Here is a 27,452-nt window from a genome sequence, read left to right as displayed (position 1 = left end):
GTAAAAATCATGAACAATTTTAATAGTATCGAAGTAGTTTAAAGTCGTATTTTTTAATTTCTTACTTGAAGTATATGTGTGCCTTGGTGTTGTTCAAACAATTCCAAGGCTATAGTACTAGGAGATCTGTTTCGAGCTGAGGTTCCTGAAACACGTATAAACACATTCTATATTTTCTAGTTAATGTTCATCGCATATAGTATATATTATTATATGGTATCCAGTTTGTGTATTTTTTTCATTAAACGCGCGAAATCATATCGTTTCCCTCAAATAAGAACTGTTTCCATATAGCCCCTACATAAATACGTCCAGTTTAATCAAAAAAAGTCTATCCTAATCCTCAACTGAGTAAACATTTTCGTCCCCAAAGCACCCTTGCGACTTTCATTTGGCAACTTGGTCGTTTACTTTGCACAAACAGTTTGGCGTAATAATATGTGTTGGTATTAATAACATATCTCCCTTATTTATTAATCGGTATAATAATCGAGCCAATCGCAATAAGTCTATAAACAATTATTATGGACATTTATTTTTAAAAATGTACTCATTTTTAACGTGTAATATGAATTTATCTTCGTTTTTTAAGTTACAAATACGTTGTCGTTTTCAAAAATGCTTATGACAACGTGTAGGTATGCCTATCATATTCCAAATACTAATATCGTCTATACCACCACTACCAGGGACTATAAAGTATTGCGTAGGAGAATCGTCCCTTGGGACAACTACCACATGTGTTCCTGGCGGTGTCAACAATTATTTATTGTTATTTTTACTAAGGGGAAAATTCCCAACTTTTGGAATATATGCTATATGAGTGTCAAATACAATATGAAATTAGTTTTTGTAAATTGTACTTTTAGATATTATTTTAGGCCGAGAAAAATGTATAACTTTTTATTGCCGGATTTATTTTTTGATCTATTATTTTTTATTATGGTTCAAATCCGATCAACACTCAGATTATTAATGATAATAATGGTAGTAGATCATACAAAAAAATGAATCTAGAATATTGATTGTTGGATATAAGTTGGTAGTTATTTATAATAATAGTAGAGGTACCACGGGTGGATGCTTAATTACAAAGTTTTATCTTGTTAAAACAATTGTAAATATTATAAAGAGAGTAATTTTTTACATTAATTCATAATTTTGATTTTGTTATACTTCTATAGTCAAGTATACCTATATTATTATATGATTCATAAACAATGTATCTTTTACACATAAAAAATTCTTTATCTTTATTAAAATATATAACTGTAAGTTATAACTAAAATTACTCTTGTAATTATTAATTTTTTAGTACCAACCAAATTTATCACTTCATATAATATACCAATTATAGATTTTCAATATTTAATAAATATAATAAATTGACCGATGTTAAACTGATGAAAACTTGTAATTCAATCTCTCTCTGGTTATTAAATAAGTTTTTTAAATTTTTTATTTTTTTTTATTTACTTGGCTGTAAACACAAATAAATATTATATACACATAGGGTGGAGAAGTGCACCTTTGTTATCCAAATTAACTTAAGTCGGTGGCGCGCGTGTGTGTTTAACAAATCCCGTCTCCCTATTTTGCGGCTGGCTGATTGAAACCACAAAAATAAAAAGAGAAAGGGGGGAATGTTTAAAGCCCTCCCCTTATATTTAACTCAGTTAGTTCGAGGTTTATTCATGGGTTCTAGCAATCAGTCGGGTAGTGTTTTAAACTCTTCTCACCCCAAGAGTTCCTCTTTGTGATGATAACAAGCCCCCAGGCACTCTTAATTCGCTTTAAAGTGATGTCGGCCAGATTTGTTTGACGAAAATATTATTACAATTATTATACCCACAAATTATAATCAAATTTGGTGGTTATTGAGATATTGTCAACACGGAATTATTATTAGTTTAAAACCACATGGTAGTGACGATTTCACTACATGATCCAAAAATTACAGTGTCACTGTAAGAGCCAAATATGTATTATTACATAAATTTATTTTACCTTATAGCGTATTGATTCAATATAATATAATATTGATGATTTAAAATTGAACGATTAAAAAAACTAAATAGATATATTACAATAAAACGAATGACATGCATACAATATAAAACCTTAAATATTATTTTTTTAGTAGAAGTCTCGGGAATTTTTATTGAAAAACCTATTACATAAAATATAATGTGGCTAATGTTTAAATAGGTTTAATATTAAGTGAACCATTTGAGAATTAGAATTATCTATATTTTGACTCTGAGAATAAAAAAAATTGAAATAGTTACAATGAAATTATCGTGTTTTGAACTAGACAAAATGTATAACGGAGCAAAGCGTATTTTAGTGGATGGTAGCAATCTAAGTACGCTATACAATAGTGATGATGATGTTGATGTCGATAGCATGTATAGAATTTTTGCTGGCAAGAGGTGTAATCAAAATAATTGCCGTGACGGTGGTACGACATAAATATTGATCGGATGATTGACCGTGGAGAGAGATGAGTTTGGCGGCCTAGGTATTGGACAATGGGCATGTGCTCTCGAGTCTCGTGCTGATAGCCGTGGAAAGAATTGTCATTTTTTTTCCAAGACACGAGTCACAAATTACGAACTGTCTCTTGTTCTTTTAGCTTCTTCGTCCTTGTCCCTCTGTTTTTTTATTTTTTACACTCCAGTCTCCTATTGTGTCACCGAACAAGAAAGCTCTGAATCACTTTATATATTATATAGGCACTGCGTTTTGTCACTATCATTAGAAAGCATTTCCAAGAATTTTTCACAATATTCGCTGGTATAATTTAAGTAGGTATACATGATATGAAAATAACAATAATCAATAAAAATATAAAAGTCTAACAGACAGTAGAAAATACCTATATTAAATGAATAGTGTTTGAAATGAGTTGATTAAGTGACATGGATGACAATTCAATAAATACTTATTGAAAAATTTGTATTCGTTATGTTAACATGTTATGCCGACTTGTGAAAAATTTTTATAAGTAGTAAAAATATTAGAGGAAAATAAATATCTGACCACAATATTATCTATATTATTCTATATTTGTATTTCGTTGATAAAATTCATTTTATTTTTAAGACTTTTATTATTTAAGTTATTTAAAATTAATGTACTTGTATTTAAAAACCACAGCAGTCTATTGATTTATTAGATCAAAGTGTATTTTTTCTTTATTTCACGTGCATAATAAAGAAGTTTCCCAAATACGCTATACCTAAGAATGTATGTAAAATAATAAAAAATGTATAATATGTATTGTATATATATATATTGAAGAGACCTGTATATGAAATAATAATTTCATAATGTCAACTGCTATAATAACGTGGTTATATAATTTAGTTTCGTAAAAAAAAAAATTAAATTAATATCAAACAATATAACACATAAAACGAAATACGAATATCTACGAATCTATAATTCAAAACATACACTTTACTATATGTCATGGCTATATGGATAAGACAACGCGACCATATGAGATACGTGACATTAGAAATTGTCCAGGTAACAGTTTTGCGCGTGCAGCAGCAATGACGTAAACGATATTTATAGTTATTATATGTTCGTGTATATTTTTGGGACAATCATTTCGTGAGGTCAAACCGAACACGAGTTAAGCGACTTCAACGGATCAACTTCACGAGATGGGACTCGGTCGAACTCCGCAGGGCCACTTCGGCAGTCATTATATTACGATTTAATAATAATAACACATATAGAAATGATGTCAACTAAAATAATAATATATTGCAGATTTTGGGGAAAAAAATGCATAACGTTACATTTTGTCGGGGGTAGAAAAATCGGCGCGTGTCACCGGCCAATTGGCATCATTTTTGTGTGTACGCGCGGGCGCCTGTATAGGACTTGGGCGGTACTGCTATAACGGGCAGACGGAAGAGTATTGCGACGAGCAATACGTAATAATAATTAAACCGTGAATATAAATCATTATTATTATTATATTAATAACGTTGAGATGTGCTCGATGATTTTCGAGTATTGACCACGCCCATGGCCCTCTTCCGTCACAAAACCTATTACGAGTTCGCGCCTCTTACGTATGCAAATTGGCTCGTGACAAAGTGTTCGTTTATAATGTACGCAAATTTCATCGTATACGCGCTTGTGTGTGGGTTTCGTATGGGTGTGCATGCTGTGCGTGTGTATGAGTCGCGCACGCCGTCGCGGGGATGTCGGCTGTGGGTGCCTCCTTGTTAATCTAATAACACTACCGCCGCCGCGCCGCCGTTAACTAAATCGGTCGCCGTCACCCTCTTTTATACGTCGCGTAATATTGGCGACGCGACGTTTAAGCTAGTTAGATCCGTATTGTGTGCGCGCGCACCCACGACTTACGTATACGCCAATGTTATCATTATTATTATTATTGTTACTGTTACTGTTATTATTACTATTATTATCATCATCATCATCATCGGAAGTCGGGACACTGCGTATAGTATGTACTCGTATATTGTATACGCGGAGTCAATCGTTCGTGCAGCGCCTGCGGCCGCGGCCGATCAAACGAACCAGAAAATATTACAATATAATATTCGCTATATTATGATTATTTATGCTCTTGTATAAATCGTACTTCAATTGTACGTTATACGATAACCCATACTCGTTTGCACTGTAATATTGCGCTGGACCGTACTTATAAAAATTACTAATATGTTTTACTAAAAACCAATATCCTTGTGTAATTATTATTATTGTATCCTTTTCGTGATAAATATATAAGTACCTGCAGGATAAAGTCTTTGAACTTGAGAGAAAACAATCATTGAATTAAAAACCTAGGTATTTTTATAAAGAGATGAAATTGAAGGTTTAGCAATGTTGTTCGGGCGTACTATTATACAATATATTTTGTGTGCAAAACCACATCATACCTACATAACACGCACAATCTACACTGACGAAAAGACTGCTGTCACTCGCGGGCTATATAGTCCCAACGGACACTCGATAACGGGTAATTCGATAAACGTTGGGTAGAATAAACGAATTTACTTGACCGTTCGACGAGTGCATTTAAACGCGAAATCGAATTATACCAGGCTGGTAATGTTTTGATTGACATTTGTACGGTGGTCATAGTGTGGTCATCGTCCCATATAAAAATTAAAGAGGTGTACCTACCTATTTCCAAAACGAAGTTAAGTTTGTCATGGTAGACTGTAGGATCATTAAACGTAGAACGTGTCGAAAAAACGTACTCAACTATTCAAGAGTGTGATTTAAAAGTTTTAAGAACCAAAAGAATTTTAAAAGGTTTGAATAAATCATGTCGGTTACCAAAACTCTATAAATATAATAATTGTACTTACATTATATAAGACCAATTATCAACAATAAAGTTGGTAAATTTAAAAAATTTAATATAAAATATTTGTTATAAATATTTTAAAGTAATATTATGATTGCATAATATCTTACTTATTCATATTTCATTTATATTTATGTAAAATTTGAAAACTTAACATTTTATTTTATTTTTTTTCCTTTTGAATTCAAATCCTATAATATGTATCTACTTAATTTATCGGGGCAGTATGTAAGCCCTCTGTAGTAGTAATAATTTGATTAGACGATTATTTCTTGTAGCGTAACAAAATGTATAATAAGATAAAATGTGCATGTTTTGTTCATGGTTTGAATTTATTTATTTGAATACAGCATAATTTGCATCAGTAATGATGAATTTAATAATATATTAAATAAAATGTTAAGAAATTAAAGTTAATTTTTAAAAGGTAATTGTTTTCAATATATTTAAATAAATTGAGGATGCTCTTAATAACTAATTTTTTCAAATTATACTTAGAAATGAGAATATTTTTAAGTTACATCGTATCGTATAATTTAAAACTGTAAAGAACACATTATCATACTTTTATAGTTTTATCAAATAACGAAAATACTGAAAATTATATATGTTTAGTCCCTTTTTTTAAATTTCAAACAGATCTGCCCTTTAATTGAATGCCGGTCAAGTGTAAAAGTTATTTTTGTCTTCCTTAATCCAACCCCCAAAAAAACTGTACTCGCGCACCCGGAAAAAAAAACGCGATTTTACAATACGGTCGTCGGTGCAGTTTAACTGAATTCGTCAAATTAGTGATTGTCAAAAGCAATGTCCACGACAAGTGCAGACATCAACCCCACGAAAAATAAACTGTATTAAAAAGAAACGTTACTGTTTAGTCTGTAATACGAAACGTTTTAATTTTATTAAAAATCTTCAATTATAATACTTGCACATCAAAGATATTATGACTAATAATTTGTTTAGAATTATATAAGTTATATATTATGTAGGTATTAACAATATAATATCTAAATAATTGTGCGTACTAATTTATGTGATCAATCCACATAGACATTTGACATTTACCATTTAGTATAATCATACAAATATGTGGATTACTTTACCTTTTAGGTTTTTAGATGCGGATTGTGGGCCATCTCTAGTCCACGGTGGGTCGCCGTGCCCTGAGAAGTCTCTCAGCTTCAGGTACGATATTGTCAGCCGTATGATGGAAGCTTTGTCCAACTGTGACGTAATAGCTGCAGGCAGCGGAAGCATTTTGGCCAGCTCGTAAAACTCGTAGTTCTCTTTGCCCCGCCTTGACCTAGCTGCGTCTCGACTTTTTTCTTTTCTTAACTCGAGTATTCTAAAAAAAAAAATAATAATAATAATAAATAAAAAACAAATTAAAATTAAAAACCATAGATATAATCCGATAAACCTTATAAGAAGTATATTCACACATAGTATCGATTAATGGGAATAATAAATTTAATGGAACTTGTTGCTGAAACATATTATAAATCTGACGATTAAAATGCACGAGCTGTCGAGAGTTCGTTTTTAATTATTAAACCATACACACGTAGTCGTCTTCGTCAATAATATTGATCAAGTAACCGGACGAGTCCATGTACGGAATAGACGGACGAACCCCCGAGCGTTATATTCGAGTCACATGCGTCGATGTACATCATATCGCACACACTGCGCGCCGTCTAACTATTATTACTCTTCTCCGGATTTGTCAACAATTCAAATTTACCGGTTTTTTGATCGTATATGTTGTATCGTTATACTTATACATATCTATTATTATTTCGTTGCCGTTGTTGCATAAATCGTTGTTTGTGTTGTATACTGTATAGTAACCATAAGTGTATCGTCTGAGTGTGAGAGAGTGTGATTTTATGTTTAAAAATCTGACCTTCACGAATTTTCGAATTGCCAACTCGTAAATGGATAATAATTCCATTATAGTTATGTCAACATAGATGATAATATTATAACTGCAGCTTATTATATTTAATTTATACATATTTATACAAAAATATATTAGTTAATATCAACTCATCTCGAGATTTCGAGAGTATCGATTTTACCGACTAATATTATTTATTTATTTATCTTAAACATACTATATTTGAATCTGATATTATATAACTAATCTTATAAATTGAACACCTTTTCAATCAATTGTTTCGAGAGTTTAAGTACTTATATACCTTAAATAAATTAATGAAGTCCATTGAAGGTTTTTAAATTCTTAAAAAATGTTTATACTTTTAAAAACCATAAATGTATAATGTTCGATTTTTAATCGAATTTTTTTTATCATTTCTAAATGTGGTTGGCTGATACTGAAGTATTATACACGAGTACATGACTGACGCAAAAGATGATCTAAATACGATAGTGGGCAGTCGATACTCAATATTTATGAGTTTATGCGTGTTGCCCGAAGATCATTTTATCGCGTAGACGACAATAGGCAGGTATGCATTTTTTATTATTGTGATCATTCATATCATATTCTGACACGACCATTTTCGGTATTATGAATCGTTTATTATTAAATAATATAAGCATTTTTTTTTTACACCGATCGTATCATTTTTCTCACTAACAACCTGGTCAGAAAAGCAATAAATTTCCCGTTTAGTACATATTGTGTCATGAGCGATCAAGAAAAAATACTGTCAACGTAACATTAAAAAACAATAATAAATAATAAGCTAACGATACGATATAAACATTTTTTTATGTCACGACAACTGGACAACGTGTGTGATGGGAAAATAACTTAAGTAAAATATATAATCGATTACCAATTAAATATATCACATATAAGACCCCAGAAGTTATTAGAAGAAAACGGATTTAAATTAATAAGACTCTGTTTGTTTTTAAGGGGAAAATAATGTCCACCGATATCTGCCGATTTCCCTTGGGAGTGACTTGACCCAACACTACCCTCTCCACACAATCAATTGCGTTCGAGTCATATATTACATATATACTATACGTTTAATCAAAAATATACTTTAGGATATCATCCTCTAATATTATATTTATAAACTTATATGTATACATTCTAACAATAAATATAAGTTATTATTGTTATAAAGCATAAACATCATATATTTTTTTCTATATATTATTATCGATATACGTATACTAGAAACTTTTATTAAGCATGATTTAAATAAATTACATTGCATATAATTATATTTGTTGTTGTATAACAACTACTTGACAATAGTCAATAACTAAAAAACTACCTTCATAAATTATTTTAAATAATAGATGAACAAATATTCTAAACATAAAACATTTTTCCGCAACGTATTTGAGTTTATGTGATGATATTGAAAGAAAATTCATTGTACATTATAGATGTTTGCAATACCTAAGACATATTTTTACATTTAGTGTTACATTTAAGTATGACTATAATCATATAATACAATGATAAAATAATTGTCTAATTTAAATATTATATTAGCTTTGATAGTTTTATATATCCAGTACTTTAACTTTTAAGATAAACTAAACATTATAATATTTTATTGATATTGTGTTTTCATAACTGTATACACAAGACTATTGAAAAAAATTAGTTTTCAATAAAAAAATTAAAGACTATACTTACATAAAGTACATATTGACAGATTTCTAAATCATAATACATTATATGAAGCGAATACTACACAATACCAATTGATGATCAAATGTTTTATTAATTATTTGGTCGATACTACAACTGGTATATAATATTATATGAGTATATTCTATTGGAAAACATTTTAAATTTCTATACATTTTATGCTGTCAATTTTTATTCTTACAGATGTATATTCCACATTTTGAAAATTGAAATTTATTTATTTAGGTTTACGGCGATATTCGAGAGTTACGATAAGCTTGACAGATGACAATGATTTGAAAGTTCGGGGGTATTTTGAGATTTTGACGGGCACAGATAATCAAATACACATAAGTATATCGTTACATAGTGCTATACCGTTGATTACTGCAGCGTCCGAAAAATTACGCGATAATTTCGCTGTCGTATTGGCAGCCCTTGAACGCGTTTCAAAGGCAAACGAAGTTAACGTTCATACTATATATATACACCCACACATACACACGAGCTTGTGTACCCGCAGTGCACATTGATTGGCGGTGGAAGAAATAAAAACGTTAGCGTTTCAGTGTACGCGAGGGGACAAGGTGTAGTGAGAAAATAGAAAGAGAGGAAAAAAAAAGGAGGAATTATCAATGACAACGGTTTCCCCTTGGCGCACGCCAGCCACTTGTGTTCTTCTTCTCTTCTTTTACGAAGCAAATTGACCAAATTGCCCGACCAGAGGCGGCGGTGGAAGATCCCGCGGGACCGTACGAGCTGTGTCGGCGGCCACTCGGCACTTTGGACCCCGCGCCAACATACACACCGTGTTTATTAGGTTACCGGTTCTCTTTCGAAAAACATTTTCGCTTTTACAGACGGACTTATATATATGATTGTGAGGTGTGTATGTGTAAGTGTGTTTGTGAGTGGTTGCACACTGCGCATGCGCGCGCGTAAAACCATTTTAAGTATCGAATGACCGTCAGTCACATTTCATTTAAATATTTGGTCTTTCATAAATTCACCATCTCACCAAAACTATATGACTGTTAAAAACTAAAAAAAATTCATCATATTATAATGTCTTAGAGCGATCATTCTACATATTAATAATTATTATAATCTAAGACACAATAATATATACAAATATTATAATAAAACTGAGTAAGTAAGGTTAGTATCTAATTATTACAATCGTATAAAAAATGCGAATTACCAAGTGGTAATCCAGCTGTAAATTTAACGCATTCAAATACACTATTGAGTACTTTTAAAATGGTTTTGAATGTTTTTTTGTTTTGTTTCTAAGTTCTATAAACTATAAAATTTCTATTTCCAAACAATTATAATTAAAATAATAATACTTGTAAAAAAGCCATTTCACACTAAGCTTAATTTCTATATCCTAAACATTTTTAAATTGTACCGTTTGCCTCTTAGGCGTTATCATCTTTATAATGACAATACAAATAAAATAAAAACATGTAAACATTAAACAATAAATACACATAATCAGATTAATACTTAATACTTATTTGTAAATATTTAATTTATATGATAAATTGTTTATGCAATATTATTTTGTTCATGTATAAAAGACAGAGAATTTAAAAATAGTTTCAACGTTTCTTTCGTTTTCTAGTAACTCAACCATAAATGTAGGTACTACGTTTTTCTTACTATTTATATTTAATCTCGATTGTATAGTTCATTGGCTAAGTCAGATAATATAGATTTTATTTAGATTTGATTTCTAGTTTACTTCTAGAATCGTTTATATTAGAATAATAAATAAAAAAAAATATGCAAAAAATTAGAATCTTTTAAATTATATTAGGTATAGTGAATGTCAGTAATTTAAAAATGTTTTTTTTTTTTTTTGTTATTGTTCTTTTTTTCGAATACAAAGTAAGTAAAACACAAATGGTTGTTGATCTCATTTTATATTAATAACATTCCGTTACGGATCACGTGAAACGTTGTTTTTTATATTCGTAGACATTCATTTTTTCCTTCTTTCATTTCTATTGTTTGTTCGACATTTTTAAGAGAGTGCGAGAAAGACCGTGTTAATCCAGAACAGCTACCGGGTCTTGTCGCCTTTGACCTGGACTGAAAGCCGCCACCCGAATGTTTGATTAAATAATCCATCATTAATCTCTTTTGAACAATAACAGAAGAGAATGATGGATATAAAAAGACAAGAAAAATATTAGAATTATCTTTTATTCATTCACTATTATACATATTATTATTATTATTATTATTTTTAAAATAAATTCTTTGGATTTACAGCAGTGTTGTTATATAGCTGTAGGATCGATTCCTAGGCGAAAATTTTTGTACGTGATTTTAGTTATTTTCACTGGAAATGCATTTTTCTCCCTTTCAAGTTTTTATGACGAGAAAGCAGTAAAAGCCAGCAAGAAGGTCTATTACCTGCAATTCATCGGAGACCTATGAAAACTGGACATCCTCGAAAATCGAACTTCCCGTGGGACTGTGTTTGCAACTTTTACAAACCCTCTCTAGTGTAGATTATCCCAATGGACAATTTTATGTTGTCACTCTTCGCCTACATAATACTCGACTTTTATTATAATACTAGATTTTTTACATTAATTATTTTAATTTAATTTAAATACTATATATTATCTTACTAGTATAAATTATTATTACAATCAAATTTACTTTTATGCTATTGTAAATTACGTCCATACAAGAATAATAGTATTTACTGTACCTCCTACGTTTTAAATATATTTATATTATAATAATTATGTCTTATAAATTGATAATGTATAATAATAATATTATAAAACAATTAGACAAGTTCTCAAACTAGTCATGCTTTCCGGCAGTCAGAAGCCATTTATATCATAGAAGTAGGTATATTATACTTTATATCAATAATAAATAATAATTATTTAAAAAAAAAAAATCCGCGGAAGGAATCACAACACACAAAATTCCTCTGGTTATGTCACGGCGTACTTTTAATAAATGAACCAATGGTATGACAAATAATATTGATTGTTATAATGTTATATACATCAACTGAGATGAGTAGGTTTTTATTTTAAAGGTAAATATACTTAATAACTATGATAATATAGTTTATAATTTACAGAATACAGAATATGGCTATACGATACAATATAAGTTTATGACAAAGTAAAGGTAGTAGCTAGTAGGTGGCTCACCTTATATACAACATGTACACGATACATTATATATATATATGTATACGATATATATAATTTATACATAAACTATAAGAAAAGACTGAAATTTAATTGTATATACCTATATACATAATATTGTTATAAATTTTTTCGGTATAGTCGATACAATACAATGGTCCGAAGACGAAATTAGACCGTATCTCTCTATATTTATTTTATGTATAATATAATGTAGACTATATTAATTGTAAAGTCTTATCGATATAGGTATGCGAATCGTATAATAACACAATAATAATAGTAAAATATTATTATGATCGAGTTACACATCACGACGAAGGATGGACTTAAAAATAATGTAATAATAGATTGTAATCAAAACGACGTGAAAAGAAAACGGTGAGCAACCAATTACCAGGTATGCAGTTTGCATATGTATATATATAAATATCATATACCGTTAAAGTCAGACGTGTTTGTGTATTATTATTATTATTATTATTATTATCTTCGTCGTCGTCGTCGTCGTCATGTCATCGCACGTTTCGTATATTATGTGCAAGGATTGGCACGCGGCACAGCTGACGACGACGACGACGGACCGAATCGCGCACGGCCGGTCGGTCGGTCGGAGCTGGTATCACGTGCGTGCGTGTACCATCAGCGGTCACGTCCTATAGGTACGCGTATATAGTATTGCTCGGGCGGCGAAATCATAGGTACGTGAGGACGCACCATCACGTGTATTCGTGTGGACGATATAGTACGGCGGCGTGACGCGAGTCCTACCACACCCCTGACCGGCGGCCGACCCACCGTCACCGGAGGGTCGGCCGCGACCTAACCGCGCTACTGCAGGTGCCGAGTCCGCACGGTCACCGCGGAATCACGTATCCGTCCGATAACTGACCTCCTGAATAACGTAACGTATTATATACGCCGCGATAATGGCCGGCCGGTGTATACTTGAAGGTTTCGCCGTGGTTAAGACGAAAGTAATCGATCCGGCTATTTTTTTTTATTATTATTATTTCTCATATCGTTATTATTTATTTACTCTACTCGAAAATCGTGATGTTTACGTAACCGTAACGGAGGTGTTTGTTATTGTTGTTCACAGTTTTCGCACATGCCGATGATGACGTAGATCGCATATATAGGTACGTTTACGTACGGTAGGTACGTACCTACGACCATAATAGTTATGGTAATACCTATATTCAGTGGCATGAATAATAGAACTGTGCAAAGGCGCCACACGCATCATCACCATATGTTGGATATATCTGATGGTGGACGAATTTATTAACGCTCTGCACCACCAAAAAACTTCGACTGCACGTGAAATTAAAACGATCAATAGCTGCAGGGTCAATTAAAAAGTATTATATAATTTAGGTATACGCAGTTATTAAATAACGATATAATTTGTAGAGCAACAAAATTAGTTATTTTAAAATAATGAACTTTTCAAAAAGACGGCTTAAAAAATCAACTAACATGAATCAATCAATAATATATAGTCGTTGATGAGTATTGAGTTTGAATTTATTTGATTAACAGTTTTTTACTAATATACTTTGAAATAATAACCTAACATTTTTTTTTTTTTTTTGAAAGTTTGTATAGATGACAATATAATAAGATGTGTTTCTATTGATATATCACGAATACAAAGATTTCAAGTAAAACATTATATAATTATCTTATTTTATGAAAAAAAAGTTTTTAGGAGGGTTGTTCATATTAAAAAAAGAAAGTTATGTTAGCCTCATTGCTTTGCACCACCACAAATAAAGTCAAATGTACACCACTATATATATCAGCTGCAGCATATATATGTTTGTATAGGATATATTATTCTTTTCCTCAGATGCACCGTCTGTTGCCTATAAAGACTATAAAACGGATGCGTCATTATGGCGATTTCCGACAGATTTCGATTTTGTGCTAATACGAAACCGACCCATCCAATTTCTAGAGCTTTGTATTAACTATATATACTCAACATAGATTTATTTTTCAAACAAATACTATGGTTTTTCATCATTTGTTTACGAAAAACACATAAAATATGTTTAAAACCATATTTTTAGCACGTGTTAATATACTCATATACACATATAAAAAATATTTCCACAAATTACAATTGTTGAGCGAAAGAAAGGGGAATAACACTCGTAAAAATGAACTTTATGGTGGGTACATTTTTAATCAGCCGTTCCATAGTCGTTTGTATTGTATCTCCAGAGGGAGGAAAAATCGCTAAGTTTAAAAGGGTAGTTTTCCTTGTTTCAGTCAACTCGATTTCAAGTTTGAAACTTATGTCGTTTCACGTTCCGATGATTATAAACGTAAATATTATAAAGTTATAAAATTTAAATGTTGTTGAAATTAATGATTTAATTGTTGCATTGGTTTAATTTCTCGACACACATAAATATATACATATAAATATATAATACCAGTTGTGTAATGTAATAACAAAGGCGTGGTGAATTGGAAGTTGTCACTCGTAAATAACTCGTCACAAAAATGGATACAAATATTTATATTTGATTTCTAATTGCAGAATGTTGCAATGAAAACAAGAAATACATTTTTGGCATCACATTATATAAAAAAAAAAAAACTCGACTGTCCAATGATTTGAATTGATGTTTTTACAGATGCTATGAGTATTTTTTATATTTAATGGAGCATACCTACACATATTATGTACTTTTATGCAATATGCACATAATATATCAAACCACCAGGCACTAAAAACATATAAAAAATTAAAAATATTTTTAGATTAAAAGTACATTTTGCAAAATAAAATGTACTTTTATACAATATTATTAGATCCTTTTAATTATCCTAATATATATATATTTATAACTTAAAATAATAGAATTTATAGTTACTATGACTACCTATAATAATATATACCTAATAGTACGAATTACAAACTATAATATAACTATAACATATTAGTGACTATAAAAACCGTGATATTAAGTTTCTATATAATTATATTAATATTTAGAAATACAATGCTAATTATTATGTTTGAATTAACTATAATATTATACATACAGCTATAACGGATTACAGAAAAAATATTTCATTCGTTGCACTCAGATAATATTGACATGGTCTCAGGTAATGGGTTGGTCGTTAAAGAAAAAAAAATACGACTTGTATATGGCTGCGTAAGAAAAAGGGGAATTTACGAGTGTTTTTCGGCCACACAACCATAAAACTCGGAAATAAAGACATTTGGTCAGCAGCAATGCAACAGTATTGAAGTCCCATAGGAATATAATGTGCAGGCTAGGCAGACGGAAATGAGCTGCTAAAATACGGGTGCAACCGATACGATCACAAGCGCTCTGACGTTAGTTCTGCGCTAACCCGTAAGGTTCCGTATGTGTACTTACCTATTATCAACAGGCGATAATAAATAGCAATTCAGGAAATTAAAAAGAAAACACTAAAGGAGCCTTATTATATTCTACTATATACCCCTTTATCTTGGTGTGTACAACTACAATACGTTCCAGTTATTTCACGAAAAAAAAGACTTAGCTAATACCTATATACACACGCGTTGTTTGTTATTTTATAAGTACTTTTGCAGCGTCGATAGAATAGTTTATAAATCTTGAAAAGACTTTAATAATTTTCACATAATTAATTGGACGTATGATTATTGTTTATGATATTAAAGTCGAGAAAATACATATTTTATAAGAGCGTTCAATCTCTTATTATAGCTGGAATCTAACATAAATTCACGATACTTTTAATTATAATTATACATATTTCTACTTAAAAATATTTATAATTCCCAAAGACTTCCAAGGGATAAAAAAATAATTATTCTAATACAATAATTTTTAGATAAATAAATAATAGGAATTTATATAGTTGCTATTTATAAAACACAAATGATTGTCCCAATAGCATGGAATACCTATAATAGTATAGTATTACCATACAGTTATTCAATAATAGATGTAACGTAACCAGTAAAATAAGTAGCAGCAACAGGGTGCAAAATTTTTATTAAGTCTAATTAATATACATAAAAAAACAGTATTGATTAAACATAGAAAGTAACATTTTTTGTTTTGCGTAAATTTTGAATTTATATTATATTTTATTATACATGAATATAGTTGAGGAACTATATACTTGAATTTTTTTATACAACAATATTTCCTATACTTCCTAAGTTTTAAGTGTTTTTTTTTTTTTTTTTTTTGAGTAAATAATTTGAGAATATTTAAAAAAAAAAAATAATAATAATAATATAATCAAGCTTTTCGATTATATACGTAGGTAATAATATGTTTCTTTTAAATAGTTTCACATTCAAATGACAAGATATTCTTGGTTATCTGAATAGAACAAAAGATTAAGTGAAAAGATCACCAAATCGTGGGACGATTATCTGATGATATAAGAATACCATACACATATTTTATTAACATTTTGTAATGTGGCGTCCCTGGGATGCACCCGTTCTGCACCACTAGCGATTAGTATAAACACTTGTTATAATACGAACGGTGCACGTCGACTCCGGGTGGGGGGGCTAAGAATAGTCATAGCTATTATAAACGATTGGATTTATAAAAAGGAATCTTTAAAAAAAATAATAATAGTCAGGTATAGTTTTGATGAATCCACAGCTTTGTGACTATAAACAACAAACAAACGCGCAAAGTCATTCTGAGATATTAACAGAACTCGAGAGTCGATGATCAGTAGCTGCTGTATAGTTATTATCGAGACCGTGAAACGTATATAGGTAGGTACTACACACTATGTACAGTCGTAGGATGGGCGCTAATGAAAAGTACATGGCCGTCCGGAGGCCACCCGCATCCAATTAACGTTAACAATGACAACCGTAGTTGTTGTGTTCAGGAATTCCGAACCGTTTTCGGCACGCGTCTTAACTTCGCTTCTTTAGTAAAATTTGAATCGGTACAGAACTCTGTTTCCGGAGTAAATAAATAATTTTTTATTGCTCTATAAATTTAAAAAAATGATACGTAATCGTTTGATATCATCCATACATTTTTTAATGATGGATGTTGCATTTTATACTAATAGGTAAATAGGTATATACAGATTCTGGTAAATTAAAGAATCCAATCGATTATTCCTCTCTTACGTCCTTAATATAAATACTTTTCTCTCAACTCTCAAGGAAAAAACTATAATGATAGTATAGTAATTAACTCAAAATATGTGTAACCTATATATAGAGAAGGAAGACTAAAAAAGTTGATATACGTAAAATAAAATGCTATGGTTGTATTTTCAGCCAATCAGCTATATCGTAAAAATTAATGTATGCCTATATATTATAAAGTATACACATAGTTTAATTAAAACTAGAGTGCTAATGATAAAACAAAAGTTAATCGCAAAAAATAAAACATATCTTATAATAATTAATAGCAAATAACAGTTTTAAACATGTTAATAATGTTACTTAACATAGGTAATTATTATTTATCAAATAGAAAGTCTTATAGATATCTTACGAAATCAATATATATTTTATATATAAATTAAATTTTATTTATTACTATTCTTTATTGGAAAGTTTTGATGGTAACGAATGATTCCACTTTAAACAGTTATAGATTTCACTATTAAGTTGTTTTAAAATTCATAGTATAATAGATAGGACCTGTTGGTTTTACTGTGTACATTGTTTGTATAAAAAAAAGTTTAAAAATCTGCATGTATCCAGTATCTACCTCTTTACATTGGAAATCAGACTTATTTTATGACATATTATTAGGTAAGTATTATTTTTTATAAATTTCATTATGTTATATTTATAACTACCTATAATCTTGTGAAATTAAAAGTTAGAATATTATTTTGAATGTTAAATTGGTTTTCGAACATATCTTAAGTTTTGGAAGTGTACTATTTAAGCAGATAGTATGCAGTTATATTACGAAAATATTATAAAATATAATAGATAATAATAATAATAATATATATAATAGGTATTAACCATATGGTACCTACCTAATAATGTATAGGGCTATTAAATATAGGTACCTAACTACTATAATAGGGCTTGGGGAAAGATATATTTTTGAAAAACGTTAACTATTTGGTTCATACAACTATATAATATGTTACGCACATGTAAATATGCAGTATAATGTAACTGCATTGGTGCATAATATATACCATAACGATCGATGTTTACCTATAAGTCATGTGTAGACTATATCACGGTGCATATATACCTATATGTAGATACCTAACTCGCGGTATAGTCATCATAGTCTCATTATAGAACACACATATATATAATACGAACTAACAAAACTATTATGCCGACAAACTCAAAATAATAATAATACAGGGGCATGATATAAAAAACTGACCCGGGTTCGACGAGCGGTTGATTTTGTTTGGCGAACGGCATGCACAGGTCAGCCGGCACGAACCACGACGGGCTGAACGCGGCGGCGGCCGATCCGGGGCCACCGCCGCCGGGTCCGCCGGCCGCGTGATGATGATGTCCCACGTTAGCGGCGGCCGGATGTCGCTGGAACGACGCGGACGCGTAGTCCATGGCCATCGCCTGGTACGGCAGCATGATGTGCGTGTGTGAAAAATCCAGCGTACGTGAGCGCGAGCGTCAAACGTTAGCTGCGGCAGCGCATCGCGTACGTGGAAAAAAAATATATACGAATTATATGCGACGACGAACACCCGCGACACAGACACCGAAAAAAAACTGAACACCCGCGACGGCGGCACTGCCAAACGGTCTGTACAAACCAGTAAAGAACGTAGTGCTGTACCTATACGCGCGCACGAGTGAGACGTAGGTATAATATTTTAAAGTCGTCGGATGTAAGTCACACCCCGTACTCTCGCGCTTAGGGCACAAACACGCGACGGATGAAAAAATTCAAAGTCGGACTAATAAAAAACGTAGCGTTTCGTCGCTCGAGAACCGCATGGCGCTCCGTAAAAATTACGATATAATGTACGTACCTATACCTAATGACGACGATATTACCTATATTCAAATATAGGCGGTGGTGATGCGGAGCAATCGCGTAAACGTATACGGCAAGTATTATTTTAACGTTATAATTATAATAATAATAATAATATCGTATCGTTATTGATATTAAACGTGCGTGTGCGGCGCGAACGTTGCGTAATAATACGTATTACTGAGTGGTGTTATAGTATAACGGCAGCGATCGCACGTATATTATATCGTCGGCGGTACCTTTATGTCGCGCGGCGTCACGAGAAAATCCAAGACGACACGTCCGGGACGGGCTGGCTGCGGTCCGCACTGAGACGACGTCGGTCGTTCGTGCCGGCGCGCGGAGGGTTCGACGCGGCGCGACACAACCGAGACGCTGCAGACGGCCGCGGAGCGCGCGCGCTCTTCGCCGGACACGCCCAGGCACGTACACCATTGGTTCTCCACACGCTCCACCCACGTACGCGCGCGCGAACGTCACGTCACCGCCGCCGCCGCTTACCTGTTACTATTTTTGTTACACCGTACGACGCGCATATTATATTATATGCTATACCGTTTTGCCGAACTATATTCATTAACGGCGGAAACGGCCGTCACGTGCGTCTCCCCCTCATCGCCCCTAACGAATACCTATATGGCTATATAGTATATATTATATATGTATATGTGTACATCAATACATGATGAGTGAGTGGGTGAGCGTGTGTGTGTATGTGTGTGTGTGTGGGTGGATGGGTGTGGGTGCGTGGCGCTTTTCCCCAAAGCTGCAGAATCTTGTGGGTTTTAGAACCTCAGCACGATCCATTTTCTCGCCCCGTTTCCGATGCTGATTTTCCTTATTATTATTACTATTATTATTATTGTAGACTGCCGTGCGTGTGATGTGTATACTGCGTGTAACGCATCATTGTGTTAATAATAGGTAATACCATCATTTTATCGATTCGTATAGGTGTTTTTAATTATTTTTGTTTCGGTCTTTTAATCTCTACACAGTATACTTCGCCCTTAAAATACTATTTGTAAGTGATGTGAAATAAAAATAACACATAGGTATATAGCTTATAGGTGATTGCAAATCTCTGCAGAGTATAATTAAATATACGCTGACACAGGGTGGCCACTTACCTATAAGGCTATAAAATATAGGCTATATAATGTATATCTACCTATTAATGCGTTCATATGGTCGAAGAATAAAAAAATCAGAATATTGAAACTTTAGTATATAAATGATAGCATAACACGACAACAACTCATAAACTATTTAAAGTTTAACAACATTTTAAACAATGTACCTACAAACCAAGTATATCTATCTAAACCCAAACTGTTTAAGTATGAAAAAAGACTTAAAAAGGCATGTTAATAATCAATATACCTACTCTCTGTACGACTATAAAAACATAACCTATAACATACCAATATAAAATACCTATGTAGGTTATAGATACGAATCATCACAGTGTATATTGCTATATACGTATAATGCATCATATTAATATTATTAAGAATTATAGCTATAATAATAGGTAGGTACCTATACTTTATTTTATTTTATTATTTATGAAGAATAGATATAGGTAATGAACTTACAAAAATTGTATATATAGATAATATAGGTAGTTGTAAGTACACTATACCTATATAAATCAATAAAAAATGAGTATCTATACAGTATAAAAATAAATTTGTTTATATTTTTATGCACCTACCGAGGTATACAAGAATATTTATAAAACAAAATTTTCAAATATGAAGCAATTAAGTTACTATATAAGTATTACGTACTAAAAAAATGAATACTGTTGTAATAAAAAAGTACCTATAAGGATAATTTATAAATATTAAGTATTTAATATTCAAGATTATTTTTTTTTTAAACACATCGACAAAACGTTTTTATCATATGTTTTCACCATAATTTGTCACACTTCAGTGAATCGTCTATTAATTTTTAAATAGAATAAACATACCTACGTTTTTATTTTATTCATTTCAAAAACCACCGAGAAACGTGTAAAGGTCATCTAATAACCAGTTAAAAAAATTCTATTACGCTACGTTAATTTTGTGGTATAATACGACCCATTTAAGCATTAAGATACACTACCTAACTGTCACTGCAGTAATAATATTATCATTATATGTATTTTGAATATTGTATGAATGCATGAAACAAATATATAAGGTAATATCTCAGTATAGTTTATACATTTAAGTCAAATCATATACCTACTAATCAATACTATATAATATTGAAACTGAATATTAAATTTAAATATATTTATATGTACGAGTATGATAAATATTACAATAACTACCTATAAACGTAATTATTTACCAAGTTATATTTACTAAGTTATGAAGTGATATATGGTCACTTATATCTTCATATCACGTCCAATAATTTTCAATGAACTAAACGTGTTACGAGAGCGCATTTTCGAAATTTGACAGTACACACACGGTATACAACATATACAATATACATAGAGTATAACAAACTAATTTCATTTAGGTGCTCATAATTGTATAATATCGTATTATGTCGTTATCAGTGATGTATAAATGATTCGATCAAGAAATCATATACAAACTGGGTCAAATCGAGTAAAAAATAAAAATCCAAATGAAACCGTACGCTATACGAGTGCAAGAAATAATATTTTCATACATATCTATATGGATATACACTGTGTAGAAGATACTGCAGTTCTCGTAAAATAGCGAGTGCCCTGTATACATTTATGTATACCTATAAAGTGGGGGGCGCGCGTATAAAGGGGGTCTCTACCCAAATCAATATTCAGGACGTTACTCGCTTGCGGACCTCCGCCACCGCCACCGACGTCGGTGTTTGGCAAATGGCCGGCTCGACATTCCATCACAGTCCTATCTGTTCCTGCAGTACACTAAAATATAATGGAATATTTATATTATTTATGGGGCCTGATCGACGTGATCTACCGATGAACAATCGTTCGTCACGTGGAATTTATAATGAGCAGTTTGACATTAAAAACAAAATTGAGTTTATATTAGTTTATATATGGGTAAATTATTATGATCATATATTTATACAGCATATGTGGATAACGTGCCAAAATTGACTTTGTGAACTTATAGTAACTATAATAACCGGCAGGAGCTGTACAATATATAGCTTTAATGTGACACTATTTTTCTTTTTTTTAATATGCTATGTTACCAAATCATAATTAAATAGCAATAATTAATTATTATATTAATAAGCTATAGGTATCAATGTAAGTTATAACAGATTAGTATAAATATTTTAATGGATTAATTTAAATTGTATTAATTGTATAAAATAACGTAACAGGGTTGAATGTGTACAATACACCATTGATAATAAATTCTATAGTATTATAGATACCTATATAATTATGATCAATAATTAATATATTAAAAATAGAGCATATATAGGTAAGCAATATTTTTATAGCTTTGAGCATATATGCAGTTCAAACTTTGAAAGGAAGTATTTTAATTTTAATGAAATTAAATTTTTAAGACAATCGATTACTAAATATCTATCTATACAATATTATTCTTTTAACATTTATAAATAAAATAATATGTACAATATATATTATGTTTTATTCAATATTATTAATGTAGACTAAAAGTAGAATAATTTAATAAAATATTATTAATCACGGTTTAAATTGGACATAGGACCTATATGAGAAGATTATTGGAAACTTGGTAAATTAATGTAACTGTCTAAAAAGATAATAACAATATAATAATATTGGATGATACAGTTTTACAGCAAGCATATTACCAATTTATTTGCTGCGCAGTACGCGAAATCCTTTAAATGCACAAGGGGCATACATAATGTAACTTAAAAAGGCGGCGACGTAAAGGGGCAATATTTACGACGACTACGAGAAAAAAAGAATAAGCCTATTTATTATACTCCTTAAGGCTGACAAATGATGCCATTATGACCAACCGCATTTGCCTAAGCCTTGGTCCGTGATATTTTCTGTCTGAAGTATTTCTGCAAAATGTCCACGTCAAAATACTACTATGACCTGCATTTGTCTATACGAATAAGGTTATATAATACGGTACCTACATTTCTATACGGAGAACCTATTTTTAATAGAGTCAGCTTTTTATAAATTTGTCAAAACAGATTGTAGGAAATGTGGAGAAGGTTGATAGAACGTAATCCTAGTATGAGAGATGGAAAATCATAACATGTTATTATACTGATGGATTAAGTATAATATTTATCAAAATTACTGTTCCACAAAAATATTATTTTATAAAATTATAATATTATATGTATAGAATACATGTAAATTATGATCATATAGTAATGGAAGGGGATTATCTGGGCTAATTTTTTAATTTAGTTTTCTTAGTAATTATATTTATTATTATTTTTTATTTTAAAATAATATATTTAAACACAATTATAATTTTGGTTACTGATAATTAAATATTATTTTGCGTATAGCTTCAATCTTAGAACATATCTATAAATACTAATAAAACTATACATTGATAGAAAACTGTCGGATTAAATTGGATAGGTTATACCTAGTCTAGATAGTCTAATGATAAAATTATAAATAATAACTTCTACGTTAAAAAATAAGTGTTAGATTATATAGTTTCTTGAAGAAGTATCTCCAATAAGAAGTCTCATTATTCCGTTATTCGTGTGATATTTATTATTTTATCAATTAAGCTTATTGTTCAAATGTATAACATATTGCTAAATAAAGAAAATTTGTATATATTTATTATGTCAAGTATAATTATTATACTTAATAATAAATAATACATTAAATAGTATTAATATTTATAATTAAGTAAATGTTTTAAAATATTTATTTAAAATTATACTAGATAGGTTATGTTAGTGTATAACTTTTTCTATTAAAAATGTTTGCATTGATAAAATTATTGGTGGTGCAGAGGAAAAGCTCTAACACAGCTTTATATGTTATAAAATATTTAAATACACTCTAATATTCTTCATGATCTCTGCTTATGATAACGATTGATCGTTGTGCACGAAATCATTAAATATATAATAAATATTAACTAGAATCATCTACTTATGTGTTAAATAGAGTCCAAAATAAAATTTTTAAGTGTACAGTAATAATTAACAATACAATGAATACTGTATAGTTTAGTCTGAAGACTTGCTATATTGGAGACCTTGGAGACTATATTATATATGATGTCATACGTGTAGAAGTTGATATTATTGTTCTATTTGAATTGAATTTGGTTTAGCGTGGTAGGTATTATATTATATACTTGTATATATATGCAATATATGTGTATATATCGACACATGTATCATATGCATTGGAGGAGAAAAATTACTGTAACTCAGAGGCGTGAATAGGGGATGGATAAAAAAAGAGGAAAAAACATTATTTTGGCATTTCATTCAGACATTGTTTCCGCATAAAAGGACTCCGGAGGGTTGATATGTGTCTGTTGGGTCAAAAGGGGTCAAAATCTTGATTTTCTTTGCATGGACCCTGAGACGTGACCACTGATTATATGGAGACCAAAACTCTTCCCGGGGGTGAACTTACGTTTCATGAAAAACTTCGGCATTATTCATTTCCAAATCAATAAATATTATCTAAATATAATATTCAAAATCACTAAACACATGTTACGAGGGAAATTCTAAACTTGTGTACAATAAAGTTTATTTAAAAATAAATAAATTAGACAGTCAATTGTTTGTTATTAAATTACTAACATATTTATAAAATAAAAATAAAAACGTAGTTACGTTATTATAAGCAAAATATACTTTTATAAGCACATAAATAATAAAATTGTATAAAAATAATGTAATTGAAAATTTAAGTTTGTATATTATAGTTACAACGAATTTTTACAAAATATATTTGTATTTATAGTTAATTGTCGTATAAATTTAAGTATTCTATCTATCGTCATTCCTATAATATCGATTTATTTTAAGGTTTGAAATGTCGGTATCGGGTGTTTAGGTGAAAAGAAAACTCAACTGCTGACCAGTAAATACGGTGCAATCAAGCGGCCGCAGACGCTTCATTAGCCCTCTCTCCCTTTCCGATCCAGTTACATCACCCCTACAGTTCTAGCCTCATATTATTCCAAACTGAAGGGTAGCAATACCTAATATACACACACTATCCCATATCAGTCAGTTTTATCTTTCTAACTTACCCCCTCCTAAATTGGATTTATGAAGAACAATTCCATTGGGCCCTAACAGGTGAAGGAATTGTAATAATCTTAGTTTGCTTAAAATTAATTTATGTATGGCATATCATTATATTAATATGGTAGCAAACAATAATTACATTTCATAAAATGCATTATTAAACTAAAAAAAAAAAAAAAAAAAACAACAATACTTCTTTTAAAAATAATTTTTCTACGAGAAATGGTAAAAAATAATAATATAATAAAAAAAAAAATATAATTCGGTTTTAAATTTTAAAATTGACAGTTATCGAATTATCATAAATATTAAAACATATTATGATTGTATATTATATTTTTTTACTAAATAAACTGATAACTGATAAACTCTTTGCTATACATTTAATGTAATAGTAATGACAGTAACTATCCAAAAAAGAGAAAGTATATAATATACATTTTTTTTATATTCTTAAATCATGTTAAGTTAAGACTATTAAACCTACCTATAGCATTTGACACATATATCAAAATCTAAAGTGCCATTTTAATGCAGTAAATAGAAAAAAACTATGATGTGATATTTATAGGAAATAGTTTTTTTTTTATAAAAAAATTTTTCTTGTGACAACCACATAAGTAGGTATTATATAATAGATATTTGATTCCTGGAAATGTATAATGTATTATACTCCTATCATATAATACAGATATAATATGCACATTATAATATTATTTATGCAAGTATACTCTATATTGTACTATATTCATTTTATTACATGTATGTACTAAAAATTGAATCAATACATTTACTTCAACAGCAATAATAAAAATATGTTGTTTCGAAATAAATATTAGTCATTGTAAAGTAAAGAGGTCACTGAAATTGATTAAAATAAATGTGAAAGCGAAAAATATTTTTAAATTAATTCATAATAAAATATTATTTTGGTACTCTTAAACATTAATTTAAAATTGTTGAATACAATGTTATCTAGTAGTGGTTTATAATTTTATAATTTGTTTTTAAATCTTCATGGAATAATATAAGAATATACTTTCTTAATATTTCTCAAAAATTATCAATTGCTATATTTATTAAGTTTAGGTATCTAAAGCTACTATTTAATTAGTAGGAATCTAAAGTAAATTTGGGTTGGGTAATATCGTAAAATTAATAGGTACAATGTAAGTTGATGATAATTTATAATGTAAGTTGTAAGCTTTCGATAATACCCATTAGAAAAAATTAACATACACAAAACAGAATGCACGAAATACTTAAACTAATGCATAATTAAACCCCCCCCCCGATTATTATATCAATAATTTGTATAGAAATGTAAATATTAATAACAAAAAATAAAAATGTGTGTTTACCATAATTTAATAGTTAGTAATTATAGTATATAGGTACGTGTATTGGAATTTATTTATAGTTAACTACAAACTAGCTGTAATGTAAGAACTATAGAAAGGATGGTGGCGAGCTGCAAATAATAAAATATATTTATAATAAATATAATAATATATAAGTGAAGCGCACATTCTCGAGTACAGTTTTGCATAATACCAAATATAATATTACATTATTATCTATACTATTATAATATAATAGTATTATTATTGGCTATAAATATAATATTAAGTGTCTATACATTGCACGTAAATTTAATCAATCATATTATATACGCACGTATACACCTGCAGCTGTAGGTGTAAACGATTATAATAACAACAATAATGTACTGACTTCACTGATAAAATGTATGCATGTGTCATGTGTACACGCTAGTACTGCAATTATATGTATATAGTAAATATTGCTATATTGAACATTGGCGTTGAAAATTATTGCGGTTTTACGATAACAATATAGGTTATAGCTGGTATAAGAATGTATGGTGTTAAAGTATAGTTTCTGTATATGACTTACTTAAACGTACTTAATAAAAGTTCCTGGAATAAATACTTTTTTTCCATAGATATTCATACTGTTAGTAGAACAGAGTGATTTTTAAACCTACCCATTCATTATTT

At 30.2% G+C, this 27,452-nt stretch overlaps 1 protein-coding gene across 1 annotated transcript in view; it reads right to left on the bottom strand.

The window, feature by feature from the left end:
• The window catches only part of LOC114121600 (protein trachealess-like), a 120,362-nt gene that overhangs the window by 12,194 nt on the left and 80,716 nt on the right, over positions 1–27,452 (bottom strand). Inside the window, 2 exon segments of the mRNA XM_050198433.1 lie at positions 66–145; positions 6,475–6,716. Of these exon segments, the coding sequence (XP_050054390.1) occupies positions 66–145; positions 6,475–6,716 (322 nt within the window).

Source organism: Aphis gossypii, chromosome 1, assembly GCF_020184175.1.
Source record: "Aphis gossypii isolate Hap1 chromosome 1, ASM2018417v2, whole genome shotgun sequence".
NCBI lineage: Eukaryota > Metazoa > Arthropoda > Insecta > Hemiptera > Aphididae > Aphis > Aphis gossypii.
Note: the sequence above shows the minus strand (reverse complement) of the source record. Positions and strands in the feature narration are given on the sequence as shown.